At 41.7% G+C, this 18,208-nt stretch overlaps 2 protein-coding genes across 7 annotated transcripts; both read right to left on the bottom strand.

Annotated features, from left to right (window-relative positions):
- Positions 1–45: 45 nt before the first annotated feature.
- Positions 46–3,637, bottom strand: LOC108933440 (chromobox protein homolog 3-like; the record flags this gene model as incomplete). Its single annotated transcript, XM_018750514.2, has 5 exons — positions 46–598; positions 1,200–1,294; positions 1,612–1,771; positions 1,962–2,098; positions 3,524–3,637. Coding segments are annotated over 5 exons (633 nt in total), but the record flags the coding sequence as incomplete, so codon positions are not given.
- Positions 3,638–4,396: 759 nt separating this feature from the next.
- Positions 4,397–17,798, bottom strand: LOC108933414 (chromobox protein homolog 3-like). 6 transcript variants are annotated; one of them, XM_018750454.2, is made up of 8 exons: positions 16,924–17,798; positions 15,000–15,110; positions 14,690–14,812; positions 13,207–14,062; positions 6,257–6,392; positions 5,851–6,019; positions 5,523–5,617; positions 4,397–5,202 (listed from the first exon to the last, which is right to left on the bottom strand). In XM_018750454.2, the coding sequence occupies exons 1-8, from the start codon at positions 17,440–17,442 to the stop codon at positions 5,076–5,078; spliced, it is 2,136 nt and encodes a 711-aa protein (XP_018605970.2). In that variant the 5' UTR covers positions 17,443–17,798; the 3' UTR covers positions 4,397–5,075. The 6 variants fall into 6 exon arrangements, with proteins under 6 accessions (XP_018605970.2, XP_018605971.2, XP_018605975.1 ...); XM_018750455.2 differs by having other exon boundaries at positions 14,690–14,776; XM_018750459.2 differs by lacking the exons at positions 13,207–14,062; positions 14,690–14,812; positions 15,000–15,110; positions 16,924–17,798 and adding exons at positions 8,266–8,323; positions 8,546–8,926.
- Positions 17,799–18,208: the final 410 nt, after the last annotated feature.

Below are 18,208 nucleotides of genomic sequence, written 5' to 3'. Positions count from 1 at the left end.
CAGCTTTGGACTTGGAAGGAACAATCAAACTGGACAAGAAGCATAGCTGCTTACAAAACTTTAGAAAATCATTACAAAAACAATTCTTCAAAAGAAAAGCTTAAGCTTTTACAAGGATAAAAAATAAAATAACATTCTGAATGAGATCTAACGTAGCTGGAAAGACCACCAGAGTTATGCTTGAAGTGATATAAGGTAAGTTGATTAACCAAAAACAACTCAACTTCATTGTAGCCCAGATTTGTCAACAATTCAGGCCTGGAGCTCCTGAGAGCTGCATTAGGACAAAACTGCTGGGATAAAATATGGTCTACAACAACTTCATTACTCCCACACTGAAGAGGAATTCATTAGCTCCCCACTGCCCTGCATTCACAGCCCTCCTTATCCTGTAGGCACAACTCCCAACCACATACCAGAACAAAAATTAAGAGTACGAAAACAAGATGGGTCACAGATGGAGGTGAGAAACTAGCAGTGCTCATCCTCAGAACAGGAGTTCCAGCTGAGACGCTCTTCATAGAAGGCGATCACGACCTGCGGACAGCGCATGTTGGCTTCTTTCGCAGGTACCATGTCTGCTTCATTAGAGTCCTTCCTGCAGGACAGAGGCACAAATAGGACTTTGCTTACATTCTGAAACATGGCTTAATGAGCATGTGAAGTACTGTTCAAGAGATCTCTACTCTTCATGTTCATACTGGAAAGAAATATGTTGCTTTTAGTTGGCTGCATCTTGCAGAGCCTTAGATATGCAGTTTTAAGACCAATCCTCTGATAATGTTTTTGTAAGCAAAAGCTAGTCTCCAATCCAGATACAGTACAAGCTTTTCTTCCATAAGGAACACTCCTATTACAAGACTTTGGAAATACAACCACACGTAATTGGTACGGTAAAATGTACGTACCAGCCATGAACTCACACCTACAAGAAACTTAAGGGTTAAGAGATTGCTTTACGGGAATTCATTCCATGAATGTCTTCAGAAACCACATGCTTATTATGAAAGGTAAGCTTATACATGTATACAGCAAACATATGAAAAATAATACACCAAAGTAAAAATACTTTATACTTTGGAATGGAATCTCCATAATACTGAAGGCTCCATGTTGAAATGGTGGCCATCTACTTCAACAAACTTCCTAAAACTAGAAATATCAGTCCAAAAACAAACACACAAAAGCAGCTACCTCACCATTTCATGAGAAACATGAGCTCTCCACTGCTGTCTGTGGCCCCAATGATGCGCTCGGGTTCCAGGCTGCGAGCAAATCCATGAGGCCTTTTAGTCTGGTTCGCAAAACATACCAGCATCAGAAACACAGACTGCCCCAGACCAGGGAAAATGTTTCACTTCAACATTTGTACAGTAAACAGCAACCTCCCACCCCAACATCTTGATTATCCATTTCATATTACATAAGCACGAGACCAGTGACAATCATACAATTTCTTGTATCACAGCTTGTTGCTTTCGTATTGGTATTTCTACCAAACATTATTTACTCCTTAATGGTCGTCCCCAATGGTAATGCAAGCACTGCAGATCTGCATGGATTTGGGCCAATTGCACAGCTAGTTACTGCGTTCTGCATCAAAAATCTCACCACGTTCTTGACTTTACTCTCTTCTGACTCCATTTGGTCTGTAGACTGCCTTCTCTTGCAAGAGTCTGGTCTCTCCACAACACACTTTTGAGAGGCCAAGAATGCTTCAATCAGTTCAGGACAATTAAGGTTCTCTTCTGGCTCCCAGGTGTTGTCTGCACTGAGAAGGGGACATCACAGAGCTTGCCTCAAAAAAAGAAAAATATTTAACCAATACACCCTAAAGCAAACTAGAATATGTGCAAGTTACCCAAGGCTGGATTCAACCTAGTTGACTAAAAAGCATTTCCTTGAAAATCTGCAGCATTTTACCATGTCACCATGGTATGCACTACTGCCAGTATACTCACTCTGAAAAGCCTTTCCATTTTAGTAGGTACTCCACTTTTCCATCGACAACACGCTGATCAAGGATCTTCTCCACAATAAATTCTTGAGTCTGTTCCATCTCCTTGTTCTTTTTGCTAGCCTGTTTCTTGACCAAGGCCTTTAAAATAAAATAAATAAAACTTTGTCAATTATACCAAAGCATGTGCAACAAGCGCAAATTTCTGCAAAAGAATGAAAAGCACTCCAAATATTGTAATTAAGACAATTTAAGAAATCTAGAATCACTGTCATGGTTGTGTCCTAAATGCATAACCTGTCTTAAGTTCAAGTAGGCTTACTGGAGGAGTGCAATATTGTACTGTCAATTTATTTATTTTCTCATGCATCAAAACATCCCTTTGGTGTTTGGTCTTTTGTTCATCATGCCATGGTTAGCCAGTGTTTTGACTGACAGTGGTTTCCTGGCTTGCAAAAGCTATTAAAGTAAATCTAATGCATATATAGTACAAAAACCATTCATTTATTGAGCCAAGTGGTAAATCAATATAGAAACACATTAACAAAAGTTCCAGTATTGCACACACCAGGCTATAGCATCATCTTGTGAGGTTTCAACATGACTGTCTATGAAAAGTCAGCAAAAGAACTTAAAAACTGGGCCAGAATTCAGGAGTCTGATAAAACCTCAGAAGATAAACAATGTTGCTCTCATCCCTAATGAAGAAACGGAAGTATTTCACTAACCCGCTATAAATTTTCAATTTTTAAAAAAAAAAAAAAAAAAAAAAAGACACCTTGAGCAAGAGGAAACTTAAGGTAGCTGGAAAAGGCAGGCAACACAGGACAGTTTTTGCTTTCATTTCATTAATATGTATTGCAGATTATGAATTACAACTACAGTTTAATAAGGGACATTAATGAGTAGTTAAAATGTTTAGAGTACTTTATGTAAGCATATTTATAGCATTGTATGGGCAGAAATGAGCGTAAGAATTATAGCATTCAATAAAGACAAACAAAAACCTAGAGCACGTCATTCAAAACTGCACACCTTTCCTCACCCCCCAAAAAAATCTCCATCGCGACACAGGCGAGTCTGAAAACTCGCTCCAGTCGCGCGTAAACGACGACGCACAAATCTCGCGGGATTCCCAGCACGTGTCGCACCCAGGGGCAGCAATTCGCCCGCACCGAAAGGTTGCGCTCTCTCCTGTACCGCACGGTGCTCCGAGTCCTATTCCTATCCCTGCTGCCATTGCTCTGATAATCACGCGTCGACTCCGATGAACCCGTCGATGTTCACGCAACAAAGTTTGCTGCTCTCGTTGGAGGCAGTTCGAGTTCGACTCCAGGGCGACTGCTACGGCGATGTACCGTCACCGTGTTCCCCCAGATTAGGCGCTTTACCGCTGCCTGACGCTGCGCCCGTGCCCAGCCACAACGAAGTTGTGTGTTGAGAGAGAGACACTGTCCTCCCTCACAACATAATCATCGTTTCACGCTGTTGAAGCGCCTATCCTTGTCAGGCAGGTTCTGCACTGAAACAAGCACTACAGCAGGTGACCGATCTATCAGTACTCACCCGTCGGAACCGGATTTGGTTAAAAACTGCTTTCCCACACACTTTCTCTCTGGGTCGCGCTTCTCCTCGTGCTCCAGAGCGTGTCACCACGTGCGCCAAAAATCCCCGTCCTTTTTACTTATTCGCAGTTGGCCGCGCATCCCCCAGTGATGCACCGAACCTGTTCACTACTTCGTCGCAACATATCTGGCTCCACAATTCAAAGCTGTACTTACGTATAAATAAGCACGCCTCCTGGACGTACTTCCGGTCCCCCTGCATACCGCAGGAAACAGGAAGTCGCTGGCTCCTTGTGCTGTAGACGAGCTTTTCACCCTTTATCAAAAGCCTTTTATAACTGGGTGGTAAAGAAACCATTCCACACCTGTGGAGCAGGCTGCTTGCTTTGTCTGGTCCTCAGAATCACCAGGGTTCATATTTTGAATTAAAACCTTTACTTTCAAGGTGTTTCTTGTGCGAGTTGACAGCTCGTTACTTAAGGAAGTTATAGGATACAGAAATGCAAATTCTCGTAATATGGGTGGTCACGATAGAACAAAAACATATTTCTCAAAGATCAGAACAGAATACAAGAACAATGGATTATGAAAAATGTGTTTTTGTCATCTTAAAATTCTTTAAATCTAACCTCATATATAGAATTTATCCGCTATGAAACATAAAAATTGTAATTTTGTTGCTATATTCTACATCATACATCTTGTATGAAGACCTTAACTGCAGCATAGTAAAGGCAGAAGTAACTGCAGTTTTCCCCAAAGACAGTCATCCAAGGGAAATCTTAACATGTTAAAGCAGAATGAGGCCCCTAGCACTTAGTAAATCCCCCATGGTGAAGAAAGGAACCACTAGTGACAGATTAAAAGAATTCTCTTTAGCAGGAAAACTGAACACTTTATTCCAACAGTCAAAAAGGTAGTGTTACAATCTAAGCATATAAACAGTAGAGAAAATATTTACAAAAGCAAATTTACAGTGTTACTGTTCAGGCAGGATTCAAGTATGGAAGAGGCTGTAAATGAGTTAGCAAATTATATGTGTTTTAAAACACAAGCAAGGAATGGAAAACGGATATTCAAACTGGGTCAGAGGCTCAACTGCTGACTAAACTTTAAAAAATCCTTTAAAGAGCAATGTCTACAAAGAAAAGCTTATCGATATATGGGTTAGAAAAAAAGCAGTTAGTATAAACTGAATCATACTAATTCGAGGTAACTCAGTCAACCAATAGTAGGAAGACAACTTCACTTCAGCCGTGGGCAGTCAGAGCTGCATTAATGAGAGGAAGAAAAAAGAAAAAAAGCAAAACAAGACACCTAAACGTCTACTACAGCCCACTTACTCTCACAAAAAGTAGTAATTCATAATTTCTCCAACACTCCACATTTACAGCCCACCTTATCTTGTAAAGACAACTCACAGCCATGTACCAGGACTGAAATATGTGCAAATACAACCATTCAAGTGGCTGCTCTGTTCCTCAACTAAACTTCGTAATCAAAAAAATACGAAGAATAAAAGAACAAGAAGGGTCACAAATAAAGGTGAGAAACTACTGGTGCTCATCCTCAGGACAGGAGTGCCAGGTGAGACGCTCTTCATAGAAAGCAATTACAACCTGTGGACAACGTACATTGGCTTCTTTTGCAGGTACCAGGTCTGCTTCATCAGAGTCCTTCCTGCAGGATGCCGCATAAAGAGAATTTTGCTTACCTTCTGAAATATGGCTCACTGAACATGTGAAGTACTGTTCAAGCATAAATCCACAAATGTGGATTATTCTAATACTAGAAAGAAACAGTGTTGCTTTTATTTGGCTGAACTCTTGTCTCCAAATCCAAAAGCATATACATACAGTAAAGATGAATATTAAAAAATACTGTAGTAGAAATATTTTATTATTCAGAATAGAGCCTTCATAATCTTAACAGAATTAATTCTTAAATTCTTGTTATCTACTTTGACAAGCTTTTGTGACCTACAAATGCTGCTGCCCCACCATTTCATGAGAAACATGAGCTCTCCACTGCTGTCTGTGGCCCCAATGATGCGCTCAGGCTCCAGGTTGCGGGCAAATCCACGGGGCTTTTCACTCTGTATCAGAGGACATCAGAATCACAAACAAGGACTGTCCCAGAGCAGGGGTCATATTTCATGTTTTGTACAGCAAATGACAACCTTCCCCCCCAACACATCTGGACTATTCCCTTCAAACCAATGAAAATCAGACAATTCAATGGCACCATGAATGGCCATACATGTACTACAGTGCTGCATGGATTTGGGCAAACAATACATCTACTTGTACTGTATGAATGAAAACTCACTTGGTCCTTCTTCTTTTTTGATTTAGCCTCTTCTGTCTCCATCTCATCTGTAGACTGCTTTCTTTTATTGGAATCTGGTCTCTCCGCAACAGACTTCTGAGAAGCCAGGAATTCCTCAATGAGCTCAGGGCAATCAAGATTTTCTTCTGGCTCCCAAGTGTTGTCTGCTCTAAGGAGGGGATATCACAGAACTTGAAGGAAAAGCAGTCAATTACTACATTTTAAAACAACCTAGAATAAATATAATGTATAAAAAGTTACCATCTAGTCAAATAAAAGCCTTTAAAATTCACAGCATTTTTACATATCATCATGGTGCTCACCCATTCATACTTTAGGAAATTGCAGACACTACAGCACATGTCCCAGTATCAAATAATGCACAAGTCTTTATAAGCATACTCACTCTGAAAAGCCTTTCCATTTTAGGAGGTACTCCACTTTTTCATTGACAATACGCTGGTCAAGGACCTTCTCCACAACAAATTCTTCTGGCTGTTCCATCTCCTTCCTGGATTTGCTTGTCTGTTTCTTGCCCATGGCTTTAAAAATGTACATCTGACAATTAATTCAAAGCATGCAATACATGTGGATATTTTAGCTGACAATTTTTAAAAAAAAAAAAAAAAAAAAAAAAAAAAATCACTGTCATAGAAAATTGTTCAAAATGCAAAAAACCTGTCTTATAACTCTACTCAGAAACCTTTATTGCCAGTATGTAGCATATTGGAATTAGCTGTCATTTTGCACCAAACATGAAATACAATATGACATAGTGAAGGACAAGAGCATGTCTGTATTTGCATGACTTTGGCATGATTCAGCTACATTCAGACTTTTGAGGAGAAGCAAAAAAAGGCAAGGATTTCTGTATCCGGTCAGACATGCAATCGCAAGAGGGCTTCCCCAAGTTGAGAGCTTTTCTGTCAGTTCTTTGTTCTATGTAGAACTTTATGTCCTCATCTTTTATCTCTTTGTTAAGTAATCTTTTATGCTCTTCTGCATGAAATGCATTTGGAGCGCCTATATCAAACAGACTGTCAAATTCTAGCACATTCTACTCTTTTCCTCGCTGGGTCACTTTGTCTTCCCTTGATTTTCATTAGAGTTCTGTGCTTGTCATGGAGTTTCATAAAATGCAGCATTGCATTTTGTCTGGTCAGTGTCTTCCTGTGAACTATCTGCCAGAAAGGCATAATGAAATTAATAGTGTCATATGATAGCTTCTGAGCTGCAGGTTTCCCAGCATTTTCAGGTAAAGTCTGCAGGTAAAGGAAGTATTGGAAAGCTTGTCTGCTTCTTAGGAGTTGTGAACCACTTATGGGGAGAAGAGGGGTAGACTACAAGAAAGGTTTCAGTGACTGGTGTTGTAGATAGGTGAACTGAGACCTGCTTCTTCCTGTCCTGGTCAGGATCTTCAGATTCTGGAATAATTATAATGCAACCGCAGCGTTCCTTTCTTAATGCTGTGCTCTAATTACTGCATCCTTTCACTTTACATATTTTCCAAAGTGTGATTTGTGTTGATGAATGAAGGTACTTTTATAGTCCACGTATTGGTCAAGATTTTGGACAAGTTTAGGCAAGCCTGTCTTGCTTTTCCAAGCTTGTATAATTTCAGTGCTTGTTCAGGCACATAAGAAATACTCAGTCATAACCTTATATGAAAGTACTAGTAATTCAGATGATCAGTGTGGTGTGAAAATTATTTCTCATTATACAACTTGATAATATGCTAAAATATAGAAACCAAGATTCAGAAGTAAGGAAAATACTGCAAAATAATGTAAGCCTTGCCAAATTACATTTGATAGTCAAGAAAAGTATAAAACTGAAACATATAATTTCAGTTTCCAGTAATTTTTCCAATTTAACATTGTGAGAAATACTCAATGTTTATCAGAAGTACATTTAATTGACTTTCATTTGACATGTTAACTATTGTTTTATGTTACTTAGTTCAAAAGTTAGATAATTGCTGTTACCCAAGGCATTTTTTTAGCAGTTTTATTTAAGTTTCTGCGGGCAAAAATTTAGGCTTCCTGAGGCCATGCTTCTCAAAATCTGACACAAAAATGGTTATCATATTTGGCTTGTTCAGATTCAAAAGCATGGGAAAATGTACAGTAACAAGAAAACAAGGAAAAGTTTAATTTTGAATGTCTCGGTGTGAGTACAGCACTTTTTCCCAGGCCATAGCCTCTCCATATGATGTTCATGGCTGTGAAATTACAGTAGAAGCGGGAAAGAAACTAAATAACTCCAGAGAAAACCCATCATCAGACCAACATTGTCCCGTGTAGATTGCTTACCCACCACATCACATCATAAAATAGTAACAGCACGTTTTAATCATATTAAAACTAAGATGTCCCCTCCGTATCGGAAGCGAACCACGAGTGGAGGAGTACTGACCTTTCAAAAGTAACATTCAGCAAAAAAAGGTTACGAGACATGATCCATTACCGTTCACCTGGAAAAGTACATAATTAATAAACGGACTCATGTGGAATCACCTGGACTGGAGTGGAGATTTGACGGACAAATAAAAAAGCTAACAGAGTGAGTCGACCGGAACACTTTTTTGCAATGCGAGTCTAAGAATACATCTCTCAACCACGCGGTAACTACGTATCAAAGAAAGTAGAGTCGGGAAGAGCTCTGTCTCAGTCAGTATATATGCAAATATACTCACCCGTCCGCACAAAAAAAAAAAAACCTAAACAAAATAAAGAGCAGGCCGTGCACACACCCGTGTGCAGCTCGCGCCACTCCTCGTGTCGCACACTCCCTGAACACGCGCCAAAAACCGTTTCCTTTATAGGTAACTCAACTGGCCACGCGCCTCCAAACACAGCACAGAACCTGTTTAGCACTTAGCGGTCGAGAACAGAACTGAAACACGTCCGGCTCCATACACCAGAAACTTAGCCGCGGGATATCGCCGCACACTGCCTTTGCCTGCAGCAACTTTTAACACTTCACTTTTTCCACATGTCACTTGTTCGTAAAAACAACCAGGATCCGTGCGTAAAAAAGGGTGACGCCTTCTAATAGTACTTCCGGCTCAGCACGTAGCGTCGGAAACCGGAAGTTAGTGACTTATTGTAGGGTTGAGCGTTTAACCCTCTGCTGGCCAAGGAGATTCACCTCCACGTGCGGCAGACCGCAGCCACTTTGTATTTACCAAACCGTCTGTACATCGCAACGTTATGAGAGACGTCTCATCACACGGAAGAGAGACAGAAAAGTAAAATAGGGCCAGAACTTTGTCTTCTTAGAAAGTACAGTTCAAATCATAACATCAAGTTTGCGAACAGCAATACAGTTGTGGGCCTCATCAGCAACAATGAAGAGTCAGCATACAGAGGGGAGGTGAACCAGCTCGTGGAATGGTATAAAGACAACAGTCTATCTCCTAATGTTCATAAGACTAAACGGATGATTGTTGACTTCAGGAGGACCCGAGTAGACCACTCACCACTGCACATCAATGGAACAACTGTGGAGAGAGTCAAAAGCTCCAAGTATCTTGGCGTGCACATGATGGAGGACCTCTCCTGGACTCTCTTGCCTAGCCAAAAAGGACCAGAAGTGTCTTCACTTCTTACGGAGGCTGAAGAGAGCCAAACTCCCCCCTGCCATCCTCACCACCTTCTACAGAGGGACGATAGAGAGCGTCCTGACCAGCTGTCTCACCGTGTGGTACGGGAATTGCAGTCTCTGACCGCAAGACCCTACAGCGAGTTGTAAAAACAGCTGAAAGGATCATCGGAGTCCCTCTACCAACCATCAACACCTCATGCAAAAACCTCTGCATCCGCAAAGCCACCAGCACTGTGGACAACCCCTCTCACCCCTCTCATGGGCTCTTCGCCCTGTTGCCATCTGGCAGGAGGTACAGGAGCATCCGGGCCACCACCAGCAGATGCCGCAACAGTTTCTTCCCCGAGGCAGTCAGGTTACTCAACAACCTGCTGCCTCCCAACACTTACCTGGCACAGTCAAACAGCTAACACAGCATGACTCCATACACTACAAACTGCCCACAGGTCACAGCTCATGTCCACATCCACATCCTGTCCTGTGTATTTATTTACTGTCTTGTACTCCTGTTCTGTGTTGCACCATGGACTCTGGAGAAATGACATTTTGTTTCACTGTATACAAGCTATATAGAGGAATGAGAAAAACAACTTGAACTTGAACTTCTTACAATACGCTGAAAAACAATTTGAGGAGGAGTAACACTAATGAAGAAAAGCACATATTTTACTCCGCTATATAATTTTAATTACCTAATAAGAGAATGTGGGTATCTGGAAAATCAGCAGCATAAATTCTTCTTTTCAGATGCTGGAAAAATTTGAGTACAATGTTAAGGTTTTTAGTAAATCAATGTGTAAGTGATTCTGCAATCAAAGCGTCACTCATAATAGCATATTCAACCATGGTTATTATGAAAAGACTTAACCACCTTGATCAAAGTGATGGCCTTGAATCAGACCTTATTCAAGGTACTTCACCTGAGAAGAACAAGTACATACAATGCAGAGGGGACTGTCGTTCTCTCCTCATCCCACAAATACAAAGGCCCGATTTCCAGCAGATGTGAGTTTTCTTTAGGGGAACGTCCATGCACCTGTAACAGTGGATGGCAACAAGTAAATTTCTACCTGGAGGGGAATCAGGGCCAACAGAAATCAAGCACCTAAACTGTAAAAATGTGGAGAGAATGAAGTTTGTAATTTTCAGCCATGTTTTGATGAGTCAAACACAAATTTAAGTGTTTCAAAAATTCTTGATGCACAGGATTGAATTCATAGATATTCCAATAGAAACATGACAAGATCATGAAAAGCAGCTTCTTATTTAGGCATGAATATTTTATTACAAACATTCCAAAAAAATCCAAAAAACAGGAAGTACACTCAAAAATTATTCACCACTCCACTCTCAGTGTCAACTAAAGTATAGTTATCTTTAATATGAACAGAGATCAAATTAAAGAACTGCAACACAAAGCCAACCTCAACTCAGGTTAAACCAAAATCACCACGTGCACACACACAGTAGATAACTGAAAGACATACATGTTCAAGTTCCCCTTGGAATAGTACTGTAATCTCTTTCACAGTTGAGTAACAGAGAAAAATGTATATTCAAGTTATTTGGTATTTTTAGGTGGAGGATGGAGCCACTTTGACCTGACCACTAGAAAGAATATATTAGTTATCAATTTGTAACTTGTACATGGATTTCAGTTTTAAAAAAATAATTTACAGTAATTAGGGGTGACACAGGGGGTTAGGCTGCTGCCTCACTCTAGGCTGTTCGGGTATAGGTTTAAATCTAGCTCAATCTTGTGTGGAGTGTGCATGTTCTCCTTATGTTTGTGTGGGTCTCCTCCACGTGCTCTGGTTTTCCCTACAGTCCAAAGATATGTTTTCAGGAGAACTGTGATGATAAATTGCCCTTAAGTGTGTGAGTGGCCACACTGGAAGACTGGGGTGCTATTAAGGTAGAGCTTTAACTAGTCTTGTATCCTGTGCTTCCAGGAAAGGCTCTGAACCACAAAAACTCTGACTTTAAGAAAAGGTTGATAGCAAATGGCAATACTTTGCTAACAAGTAGACGTAGACAGTTATGCTTTAAATTGACATATTGTACTCTCCTATTACCAGACTGCATTTAATCTAAAATTTTCAGTACAATGTATGGAGTTTAAATCAACAAAAATATTTCTGCTGTCTCTTATCTTATTTTCCCCACACAAAACACACCTGCTTGCTACTTTGATTGGACAAAAAACATTTTCCTAACAAACTTAAAAAAAAAAACAGGAAGGAAATCATATAGATGCTCAACAGGAAAAAGACAGGCCTTTTACATGGAAATCCTTAGTTCAGAGCAGTCTTCATTTTCATTTAGTTAACTGAAGTGTTACTTTTTCAATGTCAATATTTTCAAACAAAATTACATCACATATAAAAATATGTAACATTATAGTGCATAACAAATGCCATTGTGTAGCAATATGAACAAATAACTTTGTGAAACCCTCCAAAAGAAAGAACTGAAATTACCAAAATTTAAACTAAATGTATGAATGTTACATTTTAAAACCATTTATATACTGATAGGCAACACTGCAGTCACACAAATTACTCAGTTTTTCCAACTTTTTTTTTCCTTTTTAAAAAAAAAAAAATCTGTGTTGGTGAAACATTTCACATTTTTATAGAAGGGTTTTACTCCAAAAACAGTTGCAAGACAACTGTTGTTGCTTCTCCAATCTTTGGAATTGTACTAGGAAATGATTTCCAATTCAACATCAATGGGCTTAGGAAGTCATCTAATACAAATTAAATTATGATCCTTTTTTAAGGTGACAGAAACCTGAGGAAGCAAGGTTGGACAAAAAAACAGTATCTGTCTATTCATGACTGGGCTGGTTAAAGTGAGGGTGTATGCTACTCATTGTCCTGCAGGTGTAAGCCAGATTTCACCACTCTTGCAGCATCTGCTTGGACTGACAGAGGGGATTAAACGCAGGGTATACAGAAGTAACGGCAGATTCATTTAAGGGCGTTAATGGTGTGGACCCACTGTGAGAACAACGTTACTTCACAAAGACTGGGTCCTTAGTATTCATGTCAGGAACGCACTGAAGATTAAAAAATATATATATCAATCTTTTTAAAGGCTACATTCACTTATAATTTGCTGCAAAACATGACAAGGTTAAAATAAAATTTAAAATAAAAAAAAAAAAAAAAAAAAAAAATTTGGAAGGTTCATTTGGAACAGGTAACCCCTTTTTATGCATAAAAGTCCAGTGTTTCTGCTACACAGCCCTGTCCCTTCCCATTTGTGCCCAATCCAAGATTCAAGAACAAAATGTACAAAAATATTTACAAAACTTTTGATTCATTTTTATCTACCAACCCCTTGTGCAGTGATCAAGGTTGGAAACTTGAAGTAACACGTTCCATCCTCGGGAGAACTAAGTTCAATTTAGATTTCAGTGCTTCTTTTCATTTTTTCTTTTCTGTGATTTGGGCTGCAGCGAAGAACGCCTGTGAGGGAGGACCAAGACCCTGCCGTCAGAGCCACATTGCAGGGTGTAGCAGCTGGGGTTGATGGGGCGGCCCCTCTCATCCCTAAGCCTAGAAAGCAGGTCTTGAGATAGCCGCTCTACCCGCTGCTTCATGGCACACAGGGACTTACTGTGCTGTCCCCTTTCCCTGAGCAGGCGGTCCCGCTGGCGGGCCAGCCTTTCCACCTCCCCCTCAAGGCCACTAATTGCGTCCAGCTTCCGCTTGCGGCAGTTCTGTGCCGCCAGCTTATTCTTACCTCGCCGACGGATGTCCCGGAGCAGCGCCACCTGGGCCTCGGTGAAGCCACGCTTGTCTAGAACCTCTAGGAATTCATCCACTGGCATGTTGACGATTTGGGACACTGAGAAAGGAATGTGCAGAGCTCGTGCGTTGCGCTCATCCCGGCTAAGCTCCACCTCCTCCTCTCCTCCGCTCAGCACCTCCTTCTTGATGTCTCTGTGTGTCCCTGTACACACCATGTCCTGCAGGTCACGGGAACTCCTCTCGAGAGGACTGCTATAGGTGTGGTCATGGTGTACACATTCTGCAAGCTCTGAAGGGAGCCACTGTAAATATGACTCCTCTGCTGCTCCCATACAAGTGATGTCTACCTCATGGGCACAACCTGATGCCCCATTTGTTTCACTGTAGGAATCTCCTGACGATGCTTCTGAAAAGCTGGGCGAGTTTGGGCTGTGGGAGCTGTAGTTCAGAGAAAGCCCAGAATCTGAGTCCAGACCTTCCAGGAGCTGCATGTCCATAGTATCCAGGCCCTCCAGGCCTAAGCCCAGGAGGTTGATCTGCTCAAACACAGCTTCATCAAGGCATCCTGACAGGGTGTTGCTGGATGTCCCATTCTGTGTGCTGTTCTCTACCAGGGCAAAAAAGTTGGGGGGCAGGCCTCCAGCCCCCAAGGCAGAGTCTGAGTGTGAGGAGTTGAAAGACTCCAATCTGAGCACCCTTCTGACTTCAGACTGGACCCCTCGCTCCAGTTCAGTCCCAGTCCCACCTCCTCTGACCATAGCATCCTGCAGATTCACATCGTGGCTGATGGCCCTGGACATGTCCACAACCAGGTCTGGTACACGCAAAGGAACTTCTGGCTCAAGATCCTAGGAGGAAAGACTTGTTATGTATGTATTAATCTCAGAATGTGAGAATGTAATTTTGAAAATGTGAATATTCCTGCTTTTGTCAAAAAAATAAAGATGCTCATGATTTAAGGGCAGTATGTTGGGTAGACCTTTTGCCTCACAGCTCCTGGGGTTCAAACCCAGCACAGTCTATGTGGAGCTTGCATGTTCCCCATGTCTCTGCGGTTTTCCTCTGGGTGCCCTGGTTTTCTTCTCACAATCCAAAGATGTGTTTCAGATGAACTGGTGACTCAATTACCCGTGGGCGAGTGAGCAAATGGACTGGCATCCTGCATCCCTATCTCACACCTTATATTTACAGGATAGGCTGTAGACCACCTCAACCCTAGACAGTAGCAATATTGATAACAGATTGGTATTTATTATTTACATTAAAGCTGTAACTGCACTGAAAATGCACCCTCTTGCTCTTAAGCTTTGGTTCATGACTAATTTAATTGATCAGTCTCATTCACTTGTCAGGTGCTGTTTTTTAAATACACGACACACTAGTCGTTGGATGTATAAAATTGAGTTTGATTCTGTTTGCAAGGTGTTGACATAATTTGAACTGACTCATAGAAATATAAATAAGAAAACACTCACATCTAACCCGGACATGGACAGGAACTCAAGCCACTGCTGCTCAGAGTTTCCCGTAACAGAGGCCTGGGGTTCAGGACCAGATAATGCCTGGGACAACAAGGGTGTATTGCTGCTAAGAAGACTCTGAAAGGCAGTTACATGATACATGCAACACATGAGATCACAGCTGGATAACTGTGAGCTAAAGAAATTGTACTACTAAACCATTTGCAAAGTTCAAAGTCCCCCCAAGATTGTAGAATTCACAATAGAGCAGATGCATAAGGTGAAAAAGCTTAGATGAACTGGAATGCATTTTACTGCTCTTCACCTCATTATTCAGTGCTTCACTGTGAGCCAGCTGGGTCAGCTCTGGGCTCTCGGTCTCATCTGCTGCGACCGTCCGGTCCTCCTGCTGACTCCATAACCATGACTGTGAGTCCTGAGGTAAGGTGGGATAGTGAAAGAAGAAATAGGGGTCACAGAATTACTTTGATCATTATGTTCCAAATTAATAGCAGTGAATTCCAAACCTAATTTCAGTCCAAATTTGATGTGTGGAAAGAGTCATATATTAACTGAACTACATATTGCCTACTGTAGCTTTAACTGTGACAGTATGGGTCATGTTCAAACATATGTAATTAGGTAAAATTACTGGTTCAGTCTGCTATTCAAGGGAGTGTTGGTTGTTCACAATGGTGTAATGATCATGTTTTTCTGAAAATAACAAGACACAAGGCAACATATTCATCGTTTGGAAATTAGATATATATAGATATATTTATGGTATGGTAACTTAATTCTTTACATAGACTTAAGTTCCTTATGAAGATACAGCACAGGTATTAGACAAAGGCATTGCAGTAGCTTGTCAGTTATGTCAGAAACAGGAAAAACAGGGTTGTTGAAATAAAGACAAGCCTAATTCACCCATCTCTGCACTGTATAATTTATAAACATACTGGCTTCGTTGAAGTAGTATGAGCGCAAAATGTTCGACATTGTGTGTTTTTGGAAATGCAGATAAACCAGATAAATCAGCTGATAAATTTTTAGTGTTACAGCTACCTGGTATGACAATTTACTCAATGTCAGCAATAGGCAGATAGTGGTATAATGTTTAGGGCTGTCTCATTGCAACTTTAAGGTCTCTGGTTCAAATTCTACTTCTGCTGTAATAGCCCTGATCAAGGTACTTACTCTTAAGTGGAACAGTAAGAACATTTTGGTGTATAAATGGGTAAACCTGATTATCACAGGACTTTGTCTTGAACAAAGGCACCAACTAAACAAAGGCTAATGCCATTCTTACAAGGTCTGTAATTACTAAGTAACACGTGTACCTCTGGGTTTCCCACACTTTTCTTACAGTGGAATCTTTCTTCTTATTCCACTGATCGAATATAGAATTTGTGACTGGAAGGGCCCACCCTATTTCACAGCCAATGCTTCTGGGATATGCTCCAGACTACCACAAAAGCGCAATGGACAAGCAGTCGTTGACAACGTACGGTCGGGTGGGTGGATGATCACTGACCGATTTCTCAGAACTTACATGGGTTGGGCAATTTCAGTTCTCATGTTACAATGTATCCATGACTGTTATGGCACCAAAGCAGTCGGTGCTGACAACAGGTGCACTGGGTTCCTCAGTGTCTGTAGGCCGTTGTACTCTGTCTATACTCTCAACTATACAAGACTCTCTCTGGAAGCATATGATATGGGCTCACTCACACCTGGCACTCAACCGTTTGGATCCAGCCCAGAGTACCATTTTCATTTTGCGGTGCAGGAGGACAAAGGGGGATGAGGTTGTGACCCCCCATACCGGTAAACCTCACGTGCAGACCTACGACGTACGTTCATTGTCACTCACTGTGTGTGCTTTCAGCAGGCGCCTCTCGACTCATGTTGTCCAAAAAGCGTTAATTCGTTAAGAACATTAACAAATGAAGACCAGAAAGGGTTTTCCAATGTTAAAACGTTACTAATTAAACTGTAAAGTGTTGTTGTGCAGTTCTCACAGGGCTACGGTCTTTGCCATGTGGCGAGTTAGTGTGAGTCTCGACTCACGAGGAGCGAAACCGAAACCAGCTCCCGACACGTAGGTCTTTTCTTAACTTTTTTCTCAATACGCAGAGACCAGCAACACAGAATCTTCACTGCCGCACCAAAACAACTAACTCTTGGCTACAACTAGCGCCCCATAGCCACCGAGCTCCGTTTCAGCTCCTCTCTCTCTCTAGTAGTACCTCTTTGGAGTGCTCGTGAGCCGGCGGGATGGCGCTGGGCCTCGTGTCCTCCTCGCGCGCGGCAGCCTGGTTCCGGTCTCCACGCGGTCTGCCGGGGTGGCCATCCTCAGCATTCCCGCCCTGCGCGTTACTGCCCTCCCGCGCGGCGTCTCCCGAAGCCTCCCGCGAATCCGAGCTGTCCGGCTCCGCAGGAACCAGCTGCACCAGCCACGCGCTCAGGCGCGTGGGGAAGCGCGGCGAGCCGAGTGCGCGCACCTCGCGCAGCAGCCGCCTGCACGCGAAGTAGTGTTCCAAGTCGGCGCGTTTCGCGTGCAGGCTGTGGCCGTCGGAAGTGTCCCGCAGAGCGTGGAAGGGAGTCTGTGTGTAGGCTGAACTCTGACCGGCGTGCGTCTCCAAGAGGGGCGACAGATATCCGCTCAAGTAGGAGTCTAACGGTACATCAACGCGAACTCCAATTAGGCTCAAAATAATCGTAAACTGGATGAGTCCTTCCGAAAAGTACTTCTTCACGTATTGCATCGTGAAATAAGATCGAAACAAAAAGAGTAAAAGCAGCGCCTGTCAGTGGCTCTTTTGGACAAAGAACAGTTGCAAACAAAAGAGCACGCTTCGCCAAGTCAAACAAAGAGACAGTCCGACCGGCACACAACTGTCTAGTACTAGCTATCCGGCATTTCAGAGATTCTCAACAGTAACATGCTTTTAAAACAAGCTGTTTCACTCAGACTCAATATAAAATCCCTTCCTGCTTAGTGACGGCCGACAACACAAATTACAGAACTGTTACGCTTTCTCTTTTACGATTAAAAAAAAACCTGATGTGAATCAAATCTCACTTATTGTATCCTGTGAGGAGGAGATACAATGTTATATTTGCATAATAGCCTGCAGGACACACCATTGTGGGCGGTGCTTTCCCTATGACAGACAGGACGCATTATTTTCTGATTGGCAGAGAGAGCCCATGTGATGTATTGTAAGCCAATCAGAGCTGGAATGTATGAGATTTCGATCAATATCCACAAAATGTCACCCCACACATTTGTGGGTATTACTACTGCACTTCTTCAGTGTAACAATTAAATGTGGTCATAAAGCCACATGGTACCATAACCTATCTTCTGTCCAAGGATTTAGTTACAGAAGAAAAAAATGTGTATTTCAAAACCGATATTTTAAACAGTACTATTAGTTTAAAATTTTCATATGTATATTGCAAACAGCCATAAAAAACATTTTCCTCTGATTACAAATGTATTTTGTTAAAATTGGAATAGATATAGTA

The sequence above is a fragment of the Scleropages formosus genome, chromosome 23 (assembly GCF_900964775.1).
Source record: "Scleropages formosus chromosome 23, fSclFor1.1, whole genome shotgun sequence".
Lineage (NCBI taxonomy): Eukaryota > Metazoa > Chordata > Actinopteri > Osteoglossiformes > Osteoglossidae > Scleropages > Scleropages formosus.
Note: the sequence above shows the minus strand (reverse complement) of the source record. Positions and strands in the feature narration are given on the sequence as shown.